This window comes from Gossypium arboreum, chromosome 4 (genome assembly GCF_025698485.1).
Source record: "Gossypium arboreum isolate Shixiya-1 chromosome 4, ASM2569848v2, whole genome shotgun sequence".
Lineage (NCBI taxonomy): Eukaryota > Viridiplantae > Streptophyta > Magnoliopsida > Malvales > Malvaceae > Gossypium > Gossypium arboreum.
Window position 1 is genome coordinate 6,391,296 of NC_069073.1, and position 20,132 is coordinate 6,411,427.

The window sequence follows — 20,132 nt, forward strand, 5'->3', positions numbered from 1 at the left end:
AGTCTGAGCCTATTAACTTGAACAACTCCATCCAAAACCGACCAATGAATCGCCCATCTCGATCACTGACGATAGACTGTGGTACTCCCCAGTACTTTACCACATGTCTAAGGAACAAATGAGCTATCTCCTCAGCGGGAGACACTCCTTGGTTGCGGGGATAAAAGTTGCATACTTCGAAAACCTGTTTACCATAACAAAAATACTCGCAAATCCATCAGACTTAAGCAAACTCAAAATACAGTCCATGGATAAACTTTTCCATGGGCGCTCCGGAATGGCCAAGGGTTGTAACAAACCAGCAGGGGCCTTTAACTCGACCTTATCTTGTTGGCACACCAAACAAGTTTTCACATAGGTCTCCACATCATCACCCATGTAAGGCCAATAAAATCGATCTTCTAAGAGAGCCAAGGTACGGTGTATACCTAGATGGCCAGCCCATTTGGAATCATGACATTCCTTTATGACTTTCTTTCGCAAATTCCCATGTTGAGGTACATATAGATGTTGCCCCTGAATGTATAGTAATTCTTCCTCGAACCAAAATCTTATTTTTTCATCTTTGGCAAGATCAATCAGATTCTTGGCTGTAAGATCGTGGGACAATCCTTTTTGAATGCGCGCCAATAGGGGACTATCAGGTTGGCTTATTGTTTCAAACTCTATTTTTTGGCTAAGCGCATCAGCCACAGTGTTGGCACTCCCCGACTTGTATTCCATGCTAAAATCAAACTCTGCTAGCAAAACCTGCCAATGAGCCTGCTTGGGGGATAACTTTTTCTGGGTTAAGAAATAACTATTTGTAACATTATCAGTGAATACCTCGAACCTGGAACTCAGCAAATAGTGTCTCTATGTGCACAAGTAATGTACCACTGCAGTCATCTCTTTTTCTTGGACCGTGTATCTTTGTTTTGTCTCATTAAGTTTTCGACTCTTGAAAGCAATTGGATGCCCATCTTGCATTGGCATTCCCCTAATCGCATAATCTAAAGTATCCGTGCGTACCTCATACGCCTTTGAAAAGCCTAGCAACACGAGTACAAGCTCATTCATCATTGCTTGCTTCACTTGGTTGAAGGTTTTCTCGCACCGAGGATCCCAATCCCACACTTTACCCTTTTTTAACAAATCCGTCAAGGGTGCAGCGATCTTGGAATAGCCTTCAATGAAGCGATGGTAATAATTTGCTAATCCAAGAAAATACTGCAACTCTGTCACATTGGTTGGTGGCTCTCAATCGGTAATTGCTCGAAATTTACTTGCATCCATTCAAATCGTGCCACTTCCTACAATATGACCTAGAAATGGCACCTCCTATTGAGCAAATGAACATTTCTCCTCTTTGACATATAGCTCATTTTCTCGTAAGGTTTGAAACACCTCCCTCAAATGTTCCATATGCTTCTTAAGCATCTTACTATGCACCACAATATCCGTCAAGATAAATAACCATAAAACTATCTAAGAAGGGTTGCAATACCTTATTCATTAGGGTGCAAAATGTGGCCGGAACATTTGTTAACCCGAATGGCATCACAAAGAACTCAAAAGACCTGTACCAAGTCACACAAGCTGTCTTGGGTTCATCCTCTTCCGCTACTCTCACTTGATGGCACCTCGATCGCAAATCCAACTTAGTAAACCATCTCACGCTACCAAGTTAATCGAACAAATCTGCAATAAGTGGAATGGGATACCTGTTTTTCACAGTGATCTTATTTAAGGCTCTATAGTCGATGCGTAATCTTATGGACCCATCATGCTTCTTTTAGAATAGCACAGGTGCACCGAATGGGGCTTTAGATGGTTTAATGAACCCGGTATCTAATAGCTCCATCAATTGCTTTCGCAATTCCTCCAACTCGGGAGGAGCCATTCAATATGATGCCCTTGCTGGCGGTTCAGTATTAGGCAACAACTCAATCTTGTGGTCTACCTCCCTCTTAGGTGGCAACTTTTTTGGCAACTCCATGGGCATCACATCTTGAAATGACTTCAACAACTGTTTCACTTCTTCCTTTGGAAATTTTCCCTCGGATTTGTCATCTGCATTGTCCCTCAAGGTAGCTAGATAGGAGACTTCATTTCTACGTACTACTTTGGCAAATTGGATCGCCGATAATGTTTTTCCCTCCATGCTTCCCTTTTCTTTTTATTTGCACCATATATCGACGATTTGAATCGGAGATCGTCATGTAATTCTCAGAAAGATGAATATCCACATTAGCTTGGTCAAGCAAGCTTAATCCAACTACAAAATCATAATTATCAAGTGGGATTACCTTAATAATTGCTTTGCCAGTCCATTCGTTAAGTTTGAGTTCCACCCCTTTTGCTACACTCGTTATGGGAATACTTTTCGAGTTCACCGTTTTGATTCATCTCGAATATTCCTCAACTTTGAGGCCAAGTTCCTTCGCCATTTCTTCGGACATGAATAAGTCAAATGCACCAGTATCGACAAGTGAATTTAATCCTCTGCCAGCTACGATAATGTCCACAAATATTAACCCATTACATGCTTTTTCTTCGACACTACCCAATATTGAATTAAGGCTTTTGGTGTCGTATTCGACTTCCTCGCGCGCCTCCATGGCATGGAAAGCGGCTTTCTTTGGACACATACTCATCCTATGTGGGCCTTGACAAAGATAGCTTTTTAATGGTCTTTTCCTATCCCAAGGTTTACCTTGACTAGCCCTTGGGCCTTCACCATTCTTGCCCCCTTGATCATTGTCTCTCCCACCATTGCCTTTGGATCTCGACTTGGGTTTAGAATACTTACTATTATCAAACTTCTTTCCCTCAACATTGTAGAAATTTTCTGCCTCAGCCATAGCTACGGTCAATTCAGTGATACCTAGGTGACGCAACTTTGCTTAGCCCACATTTTCAGCCCATCCTTGAACCAATAGAATGCTTCCTTCTTGTTCAAGTCTGAGACCTAAAGCATCAATTCACTGAATTTTTGAACATAATCTCAAACGGTGCCTTGTTGCGTAAGCTGGCGCAACTTAGCACGAGCCTCCTTTTCAGCATGTTGTGGATAAAACTGCTTCTTCAACTCTCTTTGGAACTCCTCCTAAGTCCCAATAGCCGTTTCTCTACGTTTCTCATTCGTGGACCTACATCGCCGCCACAAAAGAGCAACATCAAAAAAGTAAATTGAAGTAGTGTTTACCTTGGTGGCATCATTCTCAATTCCCATTGCTTGAAAATATTGCTCCAATTCCCATAGAATATTGTTCACTTCTCTCGTAGACCTAGCCCCTTTGAACTTCTCGGGTTTTGAAACATCCACATGACGTTACTTCGGTCCCGAAGCCAACATCCCACTTTTTAGGGTAGCCTTACAGATTGTGAGCTCCCCCTTAAGCTCAGCAATCTCCTCTTTCATGGCAGTCACCAGGGCCTCAAGAGTTTCGTTCCTCATCTTCAATTTGTTCGAAGTGGATCTGAGAGTATCCAACACAAATTTCTTACTATCTTCCCTCAGTTCTTCCATACGGATCAGGAACACATCGAGTGTCTCTTTCATGTCAGCAACGGACTCCTTGAGATTGACCACTCGATTTTCCATGCTTGGCACATATCCCTCGATAGACTAGCCTTTCTAGCCCTCTCACGGGTCTCCATTGGCTCATTCTGATCAACAACTTTTTTTGACATCTCTCAACAGTGCTTTCAAAAACCTGGCTCGGATACCAACTGTCACGGACTTAAGATTTTTGCCTCACAATCCGTGCAGCCTTAGGTAATTTCTTGTTCCACAAACACCTAAGTTAGCCTAACTCCCACAATCTGAGGATTCAACAGAATTCCTTCTTGAAAACCCAACTCAAAGTCAAACAAGATGAACAGAGAACAAAACAAAAACAAGTCACAGAAAAATAAGAACACAAGAGAGAAATTTGAGTGAATGCTCTCAATAATTCTTATTGCTCAAAACTCCAGTGATTTACAATGAGGGGAGAGGCCTCTATTTATAGTTGAGCCTCCTCGAATCCAACGGTATAGATCAAGTACATCAACGGCTACGATTAAATGGTATCTACAAATTAAATATCTAAGATTACAAAATCATATCTTTTAAGATTACATACCATATCTAAGATTGCATATCTTCAAAGATCATGTTTCCATATTTTCCAAGCTTGTAGACGGGCCTTAAATCTTTTCAAGCAACGGGCTAGTCCAATTGGGCCAAATGACCTCCTTTCCTCTTAATGGATCACACAGATGTGTCATGGTTGTGGGCTCCCATGCGCAACCCATGACACTAGTTGCTTGTTCGAACTAAATATATATTCGTGTCAGGTTACTAGTCTAGGCTAAACTTTTATAACGACACTATCGATTGCTTGTTCAAGCTTAATATATATACATGTTAGGTTACTTGTCCAAGCTAAACCTTTAAAACGACATTAGGTTACCAGTCCAGGCTAAACTTGTGTCACAAGTTTCTATGAGTCCGCAACAAATGCTAGATCTTGGTGATATTTATAACCAATCTCGTACAAGTGCGCACAAAACTCTATTGGCATGCGAATCATATCCTAACATTTATTAAGTTCACACAGGTCTCTTGTTCAATATAACCATTATTTTACGATTTAGTCCAAATCTCATATTTTACACTAATTCGCAATCAAACACATACAAACATTCAACTAATTACTATGAGAGCATAGGTTTTTAATATATCAAAGTACATGAGTTATTCGTATATGGTCAATCATACATTTACTCATGATTAACGTAACTCATACCATGAACGTTATAAGTGAATAAACCCTTATATTTAACTTAAGTTAGTCTGATATTTTGTTAGTTTAGACAACCACATCTATGTCCCTATTTGTAGGAGTCAATCTTACTCCAATAGCCAAGACAAACTATCTCCCCAATTAAACTTATAGACGATATAATAGTCCCTATTATTTGAATCATTTACTCAATCTGATTATGTGGACTATAAAATTTTAGATTACCTACTAATGTGAGTTGTCTTCTCACAATATAATTCATCTATACAATACAATTCATATTAGTTAAACTTTAGGTAATCAAAGAGCTTATATTTGTTTATACATTTTACTTTTCTTGCAAAAACCATTGAAAGAAAACATACAAAGATTAGTTAAATGAACATATGATAATTTTATATTTATTCAATCGTTCTAAAAATTACAAGTAATCATGATGAAAAAACTACACTAAAGACACAAATCCTAACAAGCATCCTATCCACTACCACACTTTTGTTATTTTCTTTAAATTTCTATTAACATGCCCTAATCTACCATAGGAGTAATAAAGGTTAGATAGTCTTTCATATTTGATCTTTGCACATAGTTTTTTTCTTTTTGAGTAATAAAGGTTAGATAGTCTTTCATATTTGATCTTGCCACATAGGTTTTATCTTTTTGATTTAAGAACCTAATAACATGCCATTAAAGAGTTTTGCACCTCCATATCTACCTTTACTTTAAGAAAACCTCTTCCTAACCCTCTTTTCCTAGCAAATCCTTTGTATGAACAATCTTTCCCAATACATACACTACCAATCCTAAAAACATTTATCCTACTTTGCATCTCTAACGTAATCATGTGAATCTAAATCTAAAAAGTTATCCTTAAAAAAATCTAACTTATGAATTATCTTTCTAACATCCCAGATTTTTAAGTTCAACATAAATCTCCTAATAAACCATGAACCTCTCTAGAGTGTCCATCATCTCTTCCCTTCCTTTAAATAGTATTCCATACATGTTTTTCACCATATCCCTCACCTCTACAATTTCTCTCGTCTGCTAAGTGTTTTTAATATAGGTTTTAGACATAAACTTTATAGTAGTAAAGTATTTAGTTTCATAGTTCTTTATCTTGTAGTTAAATAAATTTTTAACTTTATATAAAACTTAATTTATCTAAGTTTTATTTAAATATAAATGTAAAAAAATTCTAATTGAATAATATTATAAACTATTCTAAAATTGATGGGTTTCACTTTATTTTTAAGTTTTAACCTATATAGTCTAACCTATATTAGTCGAGTCACAAATTGGTTGATATATTACTCCGAACAAAGGGGATAGATCAATTTTAGAGCAAATCACTTAGAACCAAAGTTGAATCATGACTTGTGAACTGATTTGAATCAATTTTTTTTTATCTTTTAGTCCAAATTAATGACTCAACCCGAAGAAAAAAAATCCCAATTGGCCCAACTCAAAAACCTAAACTATTTGGCCCAATCACTCAAATACTTAGAAAATGAGAAAAAAGAGAAAAATTAACCTATATGGGAGTGTATAATTGGAATTTATGACATTACTGTTATTTATTTGTTTTAATTTGTTTTAATTTTTTTATTTTCTCTATGTTTACCTATTTTTCATATTTCTTTTTTTTGAATTAATTAAATTAATTAAATCGATTGAATCAAAATCGATATCATGATGGTACGATCACTTGCCCAATTCTAAAAACATTGGTTTTAACCAATATTTTATCTTAGGTAAATTTTGTTATTAGTTCTTATATTGTGCATAATATAAAGATTTAATCCATGTACTCTAATTTAGTCAAATAAAAATATTTAATACTTATACTTTTAAATTTTAGAATTTCATTCCTTACTTATATAGTAGCACCCTTCGGTCAAATTTTGTTATTAATCTCGCACAGCATAAATTGTCAAATTATTATTTGTTTAATAATTTTAATCTTCATACTTTGATTTTAAAATTTTAATATCGAGTCAATCGATAACTACTAAATTTATTAATTAAAATTATATGATTTTTTGTAAGTATTATGCAAAAACATCAAATTGACATAACATTAGAAGTAATAATATATTTGTCGTATAATATTTTGTAAATAAAAATTGCAAAGGTTGTCATTTGATTTACTCGGAATTAAAAAAATATATGAATTAAAGTTACCAAATTAGAGAATAGATATATAATATAGGGACTAATAACAAAATTAGACCTTTATTTCACTTTAGAACTCAAATTCAGTCCACAACGCAACCCCCCCAAAAAAAACTGCAACTTTCCGTGACTATATAAAAAGAAACGAAACTCTCTCTTTCTCAAAAATATTGTTTGGTTGTTTGTTTATTTTATTAATCTGATAAGCCGTTGATAGAATGGGGAGTGATAGCAAGACCAATGGACGTGGCGGCGGCGATGGCGGAGTACAGATGTCAGCATCGGTGAAGAAAGTGGTGCAGAACCTTAAAGAGATTGTCAATAATAGCTGTACGGACTGGGAGATCTACGCCGTCCTTAGAGACTGTAATATGGACCCTAGCGACGCCGTTCAACGCCTCCTCTCACAAGGTTTTCCCTATCTCTTTTTGTTCTTTTCTTTTAATGATGAGAACAAATTTGTTCTATCTGTTTTTGCTTCTTCTTTTTTCCGCTACTTTGTTTGTTTGTTCAGAAAACTGAAAGCAAATATAATGCAAAAAAGTTAATTTTTTTTCTCTAGTATGTTTCTTATAATATTTGATGGGGAAAATATTTTTAATTTTCTTTTAGCAATTTTAGAACTTCTAGAAGTTATGTTCTTATTTCGTTTGTTTCCTGCGTTTCTCTCCCAATATTTGTTTTATTTATTCTTTAATTTCTACTCCAAATAATAGTTGATAACTTAATTTCTTGCCTTTTGAGTTCTTTAACTCGAAAAGCTTCAAATTTGCTTAGGAATAAAAGCTAGGATGTTATTAACATGTTGCTCTTTGACGGCTAGAGGTTTATTTGTTTTCTTTATGATGCATGATTCATTATTCTTAGCAGTCAAACTACTGAGAATTTTGCAACTGAAATAATGTGAATCCTTAAATTCTATGAGTTGTGTGATTCACGCTTTTTCAAGTTTAATGGGAGAACAATGCCAAACAAGGCTTTGACAACTGTTGGCACTGTTTTCAAAATATTTAGTAGATTAATAGTTTTCAATTTTGTAGATACCTTTCATGAGGTAAAAAGCAAACGGGAGAGAAGAAAAGAGGTATTTATTCTTTTTAAAATGTGCTTGGTCATTTTCCATTTTTTTCTTATTGTGATGAATCTCCAAATTACTCGCAAGTTTGATTCAATGTGCAATGTGATAGTTTAACTTTGATTTGGTGCACTCATTCACACAATTTGATTCAATTGTACATATTAAAAAAAGAAAACAAATCTATTTATTTTCATGTGGATAAATATTATTGTTTGTATATGCAATAAGTAAAAAAGTAAAATGGTGTCCTGTTGAGAATGGTGTTTGTGGTTTCCGAAAGTGAAAGTTGGATTAAAATTAAAATTTCATTTATTCAATTGCAACAAATCAAAGTTTATGTATCGGTTTGCATGTTGGATCGAAATTCATGTGTAAGTTTGAGATTTATCCCTTTTTCATTCACTTCAAAATACAATTTTTTTCTCTTGATATGTCAGATGAAAGAGACACAAGAACAAAAAACTCGAGCCAACAGTCATGCATCTAGTCATGGTGTTAGAGATGGTAGTGAACATTCTTTTGGGCGGAGCAGATCAATGCTAATCTCCAATGGTATGGTCCTTGGAGCACAGATGCGTTGGTGACACTAGTGTTGAACTTTGTTTTTCTGGTATTCTTAATATGATATTCCGCTCTTTGTGGCAGAGCTTGGTAAAGCTGCATGCAAGAAAGAGAATGTCTCAGTTTCTTATATTCCATATTCTGCTTCTTCAAAATTATGTGCAATGGGACAAACTTGGAATGAGCAACCTTCCCCTCAAAGGTTGGTTCTATAATGAAGCAAAATTGTTGCTTATCATATGTCCTTGTGTGGTTCTTTAGTGTTAATGGAATATAAATTGCACTGGCTTATTGATACTTTTGTATGCATAACCTTTCCAATTCTCTTTCATTATAAATACTGTTAATGTGTGCTTGGTACACGTGTATGATGCATGGTACCTATTGATCCTTTTTTTTTTCTTTTTTATGCTTTCCTCAATTAATGGATGTGGTGATATATGCATCTTTGTTTGCTTTGCTACTTGATGAAATTATTACTCCTCCATTTTGAGCATATTATATTCTTCTGCAGCAATTCTTTTAATGCTGATTATAGAAGACAATCAATAGGAACAGGTGATACGATTGATTCATCTATGCAACCATCTTACGGTTCACAGTCTTCTTGGGTTGGGAGCACCTTACAGCATGTTGCTATGGCTGATATTGTAAAAATGGGTAGACCAAAGAGCAAAGGCTCAAAAATGCCATGTGAGACCTCTTTTTCCCCTCAAGATGCTGTTCCGCCAAACTCAACCATCAACCAAATCAAACCATCCCCTGCTACTTCACATTCAAATTTGGGAACAGGCCAAGATTTGCATTCTGATTTGAACACGATTTCTGAATCTGGAATGAAATCTAGTCAGCATGGTTTTGACAATGAATGGGCTGTCAATGAGCCAATGACAGCTTCTAGTGATATTGGTGGTACAAGGTATTCAAATCAACCTTGCTTTCATGGCAACAGAGCTAACTTGTCAAATAACTGCTGGTCAGACACTATTGTAGTATCAGAGAGCAATGTTGCCAGGAAGAATCTTAGTCCTAATCACGTCAGTTCTGTTCAAGCATCAAATAAACAAATGTTTATGAGTGATTCTGGAGGAATGTCTGAATATGATGATGACCTCCGTAAGCATACAAGTTCACCTGATTCTTATGGCCAAACCTATGAGCCCCTGGAAGGTAAATTCCAGTTTTTGACTTTGATTTTATAGGACTTCTTTATTTTATTTTCTTTATTTGGTTTTTAATTAAACTATGACAGATTTCAGTACCATAAGTGCATGAGATGCTATATAATATTCATGGATTCTTCTTACGTAATGTGTGTATTTTGATGATTATAGCTATCTATAATGTATATCTTCACATTAGAGTGAATAATCTAGATATCCTTACAGAATTTCTCTAAGATTTTCTTTTTCTTATTATTGCAGCAGTTATCATGTTTGTTATAATTTTATTTGTGATTTTTAGTACATATTTAAAACATAAACTGCCTAGTAGAACATATTTATTTTGGACCAGGAAATGATTGTGTAGTTATATGCTCTGTGACCTAAGATAACAACATGGTCCTTAGCCTGTAAAACCTTATGTAGAATGTATGAGTTTGTAATAGACACAGGACAAGGGAAGTGGTAGGTTGTTTACATTCCTGTTTGGTCCTTGTAGCAGAAAACATGAAAAATGGAGCAGTTTTCTTTTAGTTGTCAACTCTCGGATATTTGAATGCACAGAAAAGGGTTGGGTGAAGACTGGAAAAAAGCTTCTAATGTTCTAATGTTTGTGCATTATATGGAGAGACCAAAAACTGTTATTTATGTTCTATAGTAGAATTTACTTTCACTCTGCTCTTCTTTAGGTGTCCTATTTGAATGGTTGAATGAGAAGTGCCCTTGGGAATATAGCTCTATTAAGTTTAGCTGTGGGCTTCAAAATTTCTATTTCTAGCTTGAGAAATATAATTGCCTTTATGGGCAGTTGTTATATTGTGTTTATTCTATGCTTGCATTGAAGCAAAAGGTTATTGTTGGATATGTGTTGTGGTCTTTGCTTTTGATCCTCTGGTATCTAACTTGGTAATAGGTAGAGGTTCTAATGCATCTGCTCCAACTCCTGCTGCATCTTTATCTGATGATGCCATCAAAGCTGCATCATCAATTGCTGTGAACTTGCAACAACTAAGTTTAGGGAAGGAAGAGAGAGCAGTGACTCCTAAAGAGGATAATCGTGGAGTGGTGCTTCCAGATTATTTGCAAGCCTTTTCTGCTGATTGCTCACATTTGAGCTTTGGTACCTACAAATCTGGCGAGAGTACAGCATTGTCCCAGCCACAAACATCCAGTTCCTTGATGAATGACTTGGAAGAGACCTTGACAACATCAAATGGTTGTTCATCTTCTATGAATTTGAGCTCTAGGTATGCATATCCTTAATGAGTTCCAATTTTGGCTTTGTTGTTCATTGTAGTTCATGATATTCTGATTTATTTCTTTGCAGGAACTTAGTTTATCATGATGAAGTTGATTTTGATAGTCATAGAGCAACTGCAGATGCTAGAAACGATAATTCACCTAAATTTTCACAACCAGAGCTTAGGAAACTAGATATTCCTGATGCATCAACTCTTGGGAATGATTATATCTCCTGTGCATCTATACCTGGTTCAAGTTTTAAGAACATCCAACAATCTTCCTCTATGTCTTTTGTGATTGATCCAAATGCTAGGAACCTTCCTATTTTGCCAAATAAAGTGGTACATACTTCTTTCTTTGTTGTGTTTATGATACCCTGACAGCATCTTGTCTCATTTTCTGCAATGGTAACCGTCGGCTTTTCTGAAAAAAAGAAATATTTACCAGTGCTTGTTGTTATACAGAATAGCATTGCCAATATTTTATGAAGATGCAAAACTTGAGAGCTATTTTCTTTCTTTCATTAGAATATCAATAAGCCTTTACTATGTTTATGAAAGGCCTATGTTTTTTCTCATCCACTGTGTTGGTTACCTGTGCAATGCTCAGCATGCCATGTTCTCTCTAATGCCTACTACATTTTTCAGTGGCTTTTCCCCCTTGGTGTTCATTTATGAAATATGCTCTTTATACTTGCTTGTGCAATTACTTGTCAATGCTTTTTCTGGTTTCATCTTCTTTGGGAGCTTTGTACTGATCTTGTTACTTTTGGGTGCTAGGAATCATACTCCAACACTTTGCCTAGCGATTTATTGGCAGCGGCTATTCAATCTCCAAAGGCTAGAGATCCTGCTGCATTTCTTGCATCACAGTCAATTTCATCTAGATACATTGGTTCTGCATCATCTGTTAAGAATCCAATCACATCTATGTCTCAGGTACGAAATCAAGAATCTTCTCTCCTGGGTGGCTCAAAAGTTTTAAGTTAGGTAAAATCAATGTTGTGAAGGTGTGGGCCTAGGTGCACCACTGCCTTGGGCCTTAGAGCTAGGCAACAAAAATACTTTAGACCCTTTCAGGCGAGTTGGATGCTTGGTTTGCATAGGCATCCCCCTTTTTTTTTTTTTGTAATGTGATAGGCATAAGAGGAAGGCAGTGTGATCAAAGTGTCTCTTTGTTTTCTCTTATTTTGAAGTTTTTCTGTTAGATGAACCTTTACTAGAAAGAAAGGAGATAGTATCAAACGATCTACTTCATAATATTTGAATATTTGACAACAGACATGGGATTGAGATAGTAAGGAAATCATGCATATTGGCCAGCAAAAACTTGCATGATCCGCAGATAAATGCATTATTGTATAGCTTAACCTTATTTCATATGTACATATTGACAATTGGCCATAAATTATTGGATTTTCCTACCCTAGACTTTGCTTTGTTCGGTTAATTTTCTGAGATGTTGTAGGGATAGGTATAGACTTCCAACTCACAAATGAAAGATCTTTAGACCACTTATTAACTCCATTATTAGTGTCAGTTAAATTAGTGGTTATCTTTTCATTATGGAAAGGCCAACACATTTATTATTTAAACTATATGTCATGCTGTCAAATCTATGGTGAGTCTGGCCTTGCATTCCTAGTAAATGAGGATTTGAGTTTGCTGTGCCTCTACTTAAAAGGACTTAGGAAATTATTATTATTTTAAACTGGTTTGATGATTCAGCTTTTAAATTCTGAACCTTTTTCTGTATATCAGCCTTCCTCACTGGCCCTTGAAGGTGCCAACCCCGCGACAGGACCTGTACTAAAGGAGCATTTGTATGCATATTCTTATCCTCAAACTGGCTACCGAGCCGTACCTCAAGGGCATACATATACACCATCTGCTTTGCAACAAGAATTTCCAAATGGCAATGTGTTCCATGAATCTCATATGGAGACAAAATATGATCTCCAACGCTACAGTAGCACTAGTATGAGCAGCAGCTTGCCTTGGTCGAGTTCTTACACCTCTGGTTATCGAAGTCTAGAGAATTCTTCTGGTTCTCCTGGTAGCTTTCTTCATGATCTATTGGCTGATTCGGCAGGCAGCAAAGCTGCATATGATGACTTTTTACGCTCTCAGTACAGCAACGGAGGAGCTAATTTCAACCTACTTCAACAGGTACTAACAATAAGTATTTTTGATAGTACTACATGTAGCATACTGTTTAGAGCAAGACGATTAACTCTTTCTTTTTCTTTTTATCATTTGCATATTACCAGAACGATGGCTCTGCTGCATGGGATTATAGACATGGTACAAGAACCACATCAACTATTCCGGATAATGCTTATTACAGTTTAAACGGGCAAAATCACCAGCATGCAGGTTATCAACAAGCTCAGCAACTAGCACAGCAGCTTCATGAAGCTTTGGGATACCCCAGTATTTACAATTCTCATGCAGCGATGGCAATAGAACAGCCACAACAGCAGCAGCAGCAAAATCTCCGGGATTTGATTTTAAATGATCTGCAAGGGCCGTCACCTAGGCAATTACCCCAAACATGGCAGCATAACTACTAAAATCCATTTTTAATTTTGTTTTTGTTTTGCCTGGCTATCAAGCAAAGGATTGTAAAAGCGGCTACGTAGGATCATATTACAGTTACAATCAAAGATTTCAATGTGTTGTATTTTGGGTGCTTTGGCGATGTCCAATTGTACATACTTGAAAAGAGAAGCTGACTGGCAATGGCATCTGCCTCTGCCTCCTCAACATTATAGAGAGCACTTGATTTACTAATGATTGATTTGGTTATTTACATTTCTCTCTTGTTCCCTTATATCCAAGGTGCTCAAATATTTACTATGTTTTACAGGAGTCTAAGCTTTTGGTTGAGAAAGGCAACCAAGACTCTAAAAGGCTTTTCTCCTCCTCTCTACAAGGCTCCTCAAACTCTAGCTACTCCGCTTGAGTGGTCGGCCACCCACTAGGCTGATTGCTCGATTTCTTCCAGCTCTTCCTTCCACCCTCTTGTTTTTCTTCTCTTCTCATCTCTTAGTCTCTTATTTATTTTCCTCTCTTTTCCCTGAAAAATAAGCCCCTTCCTTTGAGGTGGCTTCTGACTGTGTTCTGCCTCCTCTCTCTGTCAATGTGAGGCTGCCACCCTCAGAGGTTGTTGGGGTGATGATTCTTAGGAAGGCTGGCCTTGACTTCATGGTTCTTTCTCGATTCTTTTACAGCGACGAGAGTTCCTCCTTTGGCAAAAGCTAGGTAATCAACACATTAGCTTTTTATTGGTTGGAACCCTTCTAGGCTTTGATTATCTTGTTTTGTTTGATGGAGCTTGCATGTTTTTCTCTTCCGACTTCATTAGGCTGGTATTGTTTGTCAGTCGAGCTGGCTTGGTTTAACTTTCAGTTAAAGTGTGCATATCTTTTCTTTAACACGTGATAGTTGCATGAATTTATTTGATTCTCTTCCTTGTATTGGGCCTTTGAATCATCTTTATTGCTCAGTACTGTCCTTTTTTTCATAAAAAAAAAAAAAATTCAATGAATATGCTATTTTGGGGCACAACTAAGATGTTTGAAGAAGAATAAGTTGGATGTAGATAATTATTATATTTAAAAAAAACTGAGTTAAACTTATATTATATGGAAGTAGTTCTCAAGTGATTCATTTTATTTGTACTAGCTAATTATTTTTTTAAAATGTGATAGACCAAAATATCCTAATTTTCATTTATTATTACAATTTCAGTGTGGGTCTTCACTCTTAGTGTAACTTCTTTAATTGCATAATTTCTCTGGTCTTTTTTCAACTTCTTTAATTAAACTGGTAGATGTTGCAGTTTTTTTTAAAAAAAAAAAAAAAAAAAACCCTAGTGCCATCAACAAGAAATATAACAAGAATAAAGTAAATAGAAAAGGAAAGACAAATTCAACTTATGCAGCTGGTAGTCACATTGACAAAAGTCCAACCACGAAAACTTCCTCAAAACTCGATCTAAACCCAAACAAAAGCAAGACAACAAAAACAATTTCTTGAATTTTTTTTTAAAATTTTTGTTTTTGAAGAATATGAAATAAATGAACTCGTTTTACTCCTTATCAAATATCACGAATTTGCTGTTTAAATACCCCATTTTGTAATATTCAAATACAAAGCTTAATTTGTTCAAATATATATAAAGGCAAAAAGAAAAAAGAAAAAAAAAATGAAGAAAAGGGCAGATATCTTGCAAAAGACAAGCTCGTTCACATGGATTACAAGACTTTCATGATTTCTTTTTGATAATTTTATAAAACAGTGAAAATGAAAGTATGAGACAATTGCATAAACAAAGAGAAACATCAATATGTATATTTAAAATAATTGATATTTATATTTAATGTATTGTTCATATAAAGTGGATTACAAAGGATCAAGTTCTAGACTTAACACCAATCTACTTGAATTCATATAAATTTGTCACTAGAGCCAAAAAAAAAAAAGGAAAGCAAAAACACCAATGAATGAAGTCATGGATAAAATATAAGGAAAAAAAAAAGTGAAAGGCAAAAATGCACACATAAACCCCATCATTACTATCACCACTTACCAAACCTAAATTCCAAAGCACTTTTCCATCTTTGCTTCCTTTTTTCAACCTTCATTCTCATATTTTTTCCCTCCTTTGCTTCTTCTTCCTCTCAAAACAACCACACTACACACACTCTCTCTCTCTATATCCATTCCCAAAATTCCTTCTTTTTCGCACCATCATTCATGTTTTCTGTAGTTTATCACACCCTTTAATTCGCTCTTCTTTGTCCCAACCCAAAAAAGAAGAAGCAGGAAGTTACAGAAATGGTCTCAACTACAATTTCCACTAAAATATTCCTCCTGTTTTGTCTCTTATTCTCTCCTGGTAATTTGGGTTTCTCCTTTTTCCTATTTTTATGTTGTTCAATTTGTTCATCTTGTTTTTGAATTGTGGTATCAGTTTCCCAGTTGTGAATTCCTCATTTTAATGGCTTTCCCATGTGGGCAATGCCTTCTTTTTTTTCTTTTAGAGGAGAGATCCTTTTGTATAAGTTGTACAGTATACAGGACAGTCCTACTCATTGCTTCTTCTTTGAAAATCTTAATCATTGTTCTTCAACTTTGAACATTTCACTTTTTTTTTTTTTGAATCATTAATTATTGCATATACAACAATCAACTCTTTGCTTGCTTGTCTTGTTAATCAGTCTGTTCCTTTTCTTACCAAATTATTTTCATTTAGTCTTCATTTCAACAGTACTTCTATGTCTTGTCTCAACATGGTTTACATCTATGCTACTCCAATTTTGAATATTAGGAGATTAATTTCTTTAATGTTGATCTCGAATCTTGTGCTTAATCGGAATTAAATGTGATACAGGTCGAGGTGTTTCAAGGAAGGTCGATATATCTAGTGAACAAAAGGACATAACAACTCCAATAACGACTATGCCAACAATAATTCCAACCACGACTCCTACTTCATCAAGTCCAGTACTGAACCCAACTTCGAACCCGGATACGGCATCTCCGATGATAATGACACCGATGACGATGGCACCGGCAACAACTACGAGCGGGGGATTGGGGGGAAGCTGGTGTGTAGCAAGCCAAAGTGCATCAGAAAGGGCAGTACAAGTAGCACTAGACTATGCATGTGGGCATGGTGGTGCAGACTGTGCAGCAATTCAGCCAGGAGGGATGTGTTACAATCCCAACACGGTTCATGCACATGCTTCCTATGCATTTAACAGCTATTTCAGGAAGAACCCTGTTCCTAGTAGCTGTAATTTTGGAGGCACTGCTGTTACCACCAACATTGATCCAAGTAAGTTCTGCATTTCACTATACCTAGCTCGGCTAAATTCATAATTTTCAAAATAAATTTAATATTTTAAATGCTAATATAATAAAATAAGTAATTTGGACCGTAATCTGATCCAGCTCACCACATAATTATTACTGCATCTGAGTATTGACTAAATAAATGTGCCCAATTTCTTTCATTCATTTTGATATTTCCTATATTTTATTTGCAATGTTGCTAACCGGAACCGGAGATATTTTGAAAATTACTTCAATTTTTAAAAATAATAATATATTTTATAAAATATTAAAAGATTTTAATAATTAAAATAGACAGATATTAAATTTATATATAAACTTTGGTCCAATGTGTAATTTAACGCATAAAACTTGAATTGTAGTTCATATGTATACACAAATTTTTATTTTGATTTGATTATACACATTTAAATAGATGCATAAATATTTATTTTATATCAAATTAATATAATTATTTATGTATGCAATGTATCAACTTAAAATAGTACTAATTCAATAATGTTGTTAACGATTAATAAAAATTAAATCAAATCAAAATTTTATGTATAAAATTATACAAAATTAATTTTATTCCTTAAAAATGTATTTAATAACTCATATTAAGTAATTAATTTTCAGTAATATACTAAAAGGTTTAATAATATAATTTTGGTACTTATAATTTTTTATTTAATACTTAATTTTTAAAAAAATTATCAAAAATCTAAATATTTTAAATAATTTTTTATGTCAAATGGAAGAAGGATACAAATTTATTAAAATGAATTTTTGAAAGCATTATTCAAATAAAATTAAAAAGGTTTTTTGGGGTTATTTTAACCAAAAGTATTCCTCCATTTTGGTCCCAAACTGTTTTAAAAGGTTTAATTGCAGATTCTTATATCTCATTTAAAAATATATTAATAAATAAATAAGTAAATAAATATTGATGGTACTTAAAATGTATTTCATGCAACTTTCCCATCAATTGGAAACACCTACTTCACCCTTTTTTTCATGTCATCTCTGCAGTCAGATTAAGATTACAAAATAATCACCCTTACTAAAATTGAGATTACTCATGTAGTAAGAAATTTCATAAAATAATTTTGGTTAAAATTTACTTTTAGTCCTTATATTTTGATTAAAAAAATTAAAAATCAAGCCCTCTTACTTTTATAATTTATAAATCTCAACCCAAATCGTTAACATTGTTAGTATTTTTTGTCAACTTGACATATTAATTAAGCTACCCTCATATGATGTGGTATATAATTGGTGACAGAGGCAAAGCCAAAGCTTTTTTTTGGGGGAGTGAAAATGAGTTATATATTTTTATGAGAGTTAAAATATAATTCCATCATTGTATTAACTTATATCTTTATAAAATTTAAAAGATTTTTAGGGGTAAAGTGCAATTTGACTATTTACTAATTTTTAATTTATAAAATATAAAGGGAACAGTATGATATTTTCCTATTTTAGGGGGCCTAGTCCTTGCTAGCTCCCTTGGTGCAGTTGATAAATTCTGAAGAAAATTATGAACAATGATAATAATTGGTTTAACTTTTAAAGTATAAAGATTAAATTTCAAAATCGGTAAAAGTATAGGGGCTAATAACATGTTTTTTCATGTAATTGATGATATCAAAACCTTGTTAGGTCATTTGTTAGATTTAGATAAAATGGTGGGTTGATTTTGGAGAAGCTTTACAACTAGGAGAATAATGAAATTAGAGGTTTTTCCTAAATATTTATATTAATAAATATGGTACAAGCTTCTTCATATTTTCTTGGGGATTTATTCATCTTTGACCCATAAATATTTCAGGTAGTGGGACCTGTCAGTATCAATCCACAAGGTAAACTTTCATTTCCATTATTACTTTTCTTTATATGAATATAAATAATTGATTGGCAATGGTGAATGTGTAGCACAACTTCTTCCATCTTAAACACTACCAATTCAAATGGTTCAAATGTTTTCGGTGCGGTGCCTTACAACCCATCTCCGCCGTCAGCCGCCGCTATCAGATTAAGACCACCCGGGCAGCCCTTTTTCACCACTTTGACATGCCTCGTATTGCGGCAGTTGCTGGGCATATACTATCAACGAAGCAGATGAAGACCCTTTTTTTCTTTTTCTTAAATCTCTTGGTTGCCACAAGGTTTTAAAATTTTTAATGGAAACTAAGGAGAACCATATAAATTGGTTTAGTGAATGATGAGTAGATAAAATGTACTAGAAAAAAGAAAGAATGAGAGAGAACCACATTTTGTTTTCGTTTTTTTTTTTTTTTTTTAACTTTAGCGTTGGAATAGAGGGAGGGCTAATCCATGTATTTGTTTATATATAATTTTTATAATAGCATTTAAAAATATGTTTAAGAGTTTATGTATATTAATATTGTTATACCCGTTAAAAGTATTGTTGATTTCTTTCTTTGTTAATTTCGTTTGAAACTATAAACGAAAACTATCTTTTACTTGATCATCCTTTTTAAAATCTTTTGAAAGACCCATTTATCCCTTTTTAAAAGAGTTACTTTTTAAGCGTGAACACATTTTTAAAATTATAAAGAGTTTATTTAGGCATAATAACTTTGTGTTAATTGAAAATATTATAAAATGAGTCCTATGATCTATGCTCATAATTGTCCTTTGTACATTTGATGGATTGAATGTTTATCCCGTCACGTCATGTCATGTTAATAGAGGAAACTAAATTAACAAATATATTTGTTTTTTTTTTAAAATTGAATTAGATCTATTTCTTTTTTTAATTTGAGCTAATTTATGCCCACCTGAATTAATATTCATTAAATAAAAAATATTTAAATGTAGTCATAAAATATTTATATTGATATAAAAATATTTTCTTAAGCCTTAATCCTCTTATGCTTGAATCACAAATCATTACAAAAACTATTTCCAAGGGCGCATCTAAGGGGTTGGCAGGGCCCAACCTCCTTAAAATAATTCTTTTTCATTTTCGACCCTTTAAAAATTTTAAAACTAAAAATTGTAAACTAGTAAAAGTAAAATTATACTTTGCAGCCTAAAAATGATAAAATTTTGATTTAATCCTTCTATAATAAAAATTACAATTTAATTTTGGCCCCTAAAAAAATTTTCTGACTTTGTGCCTGAACAACTCAACACTAGTGGCCAACATTAAAGTATACAAAGGCCATATTAATCCTGGACTTGGGAGAGTGATAATCAGGATTTAACTATTTAAATTGGGAAAATGTGAATTTCTGGAAGTTGATACACTTGCTCAAATAACAGACTTAATACG

General features: G+C 34.2%; 2 protein-coding genes across 2 annotated transcripts; both read left to right on the plus strand.

Annotated features, from left to right (window-relative positions):
- Positions 1–7,008: 7,008 nt before the first annotated feature.
- Positions 7,009–13,783, plus strand: LOC108457768 (uncharacterized). The gene is made up of 10 exons (XM_017756895.2): positions 7,009–7,358; positions 7,988–8,031; positions 8,463–8,577; positions 8,671–8,788; positions 9,101–9,756; positions 10,663–10,996; positions 11,077–11,332; positions 11,771–11,929; positions 12,752–13,159; positions 13,261–13,783. The coding sequence occupies exons 1-10, from the start codon at positions 7,166–7,168 to the stop codon at positions 13,561–13,563; spliced, it is 2,586 nt and encodes an 861-aa protein (XP_017612384.1). The 5' UTR covers positions 7,009–7,165; the 3' UTR covers positions 13,564–13,783.
- A 1,640-nt stretch (positions 13,784–15,423) lies between these two features.
- On the plus strand, positions 15,424–19,230 carry LOC108459635 (PLASMODESMATA CALLOSE-BINDING PROTEIN 3). The gene is made up of 4 exons (XM_017759035.2): positions 15,424–15,893; positions 16,389–16,835; positions 18,663–18,693; positions 18,767–19,230. Exons 1-4 carry the CDS (start codon positions 15,833–15,835, stop codon positions 18,954–18,956), a joined length of 729 nt encoding a protein of 242 aa, XP_017614524.1. The 5' UTR covers positions 15,424–15,832; the 3' UTR covers positions 18,957–19,230.
- The last annotated feature ends 902 nt before the right edge of the window (positions 19,231–20,132 follow it).

Excerpts from the sequence above, each read along its gene's own strand:
- LOC108457768 (XM_017756895.2), top strand. The coding sequence starts at position 7,166 with ATGGGGAGTGATAGCAAGACCAATGGACGTGGCGGCGGCGATGGCGGA. Across the intron at positions 8,032-8,462 it reads AACGGGAGAGAAGAAAAGAG|ATGAAAGAGACACAAGAACA; the intron begins GTATTTATTCTT and ends TTGATATGTCAG. Across the intron at positions 11,333-11,770 it reads CTATTTTGCCAAATAAAGTG|GAATCATACTCCAACACTTT; the intron begins GTACATACTTCT and ends TTTGGGTGCTAG.
- LOC108459635 (XM_017759035.2), top strand. The coding sequence starts at position 15,833 with ATGGTCTCAACTACAATTTCCACTAAAATATTCCTCCTGTTTTGTCTC. Across the intron at positions 15,894-16,388 it reads TTGTCTCTTATTCTCTCCTG|GTCGAGGTGTTTCAAGGAAG; the intron begins GTAATTTGGGTT and ends AATGTGATACAG. Across the intron at positions 16,836-18,662 it reads TACCACCAACATTGATCCAA|GTAGTGGGACCTGTCAGTAT; the intron begins GTAAGTTCTGCA and ends TAAATATTTCAG.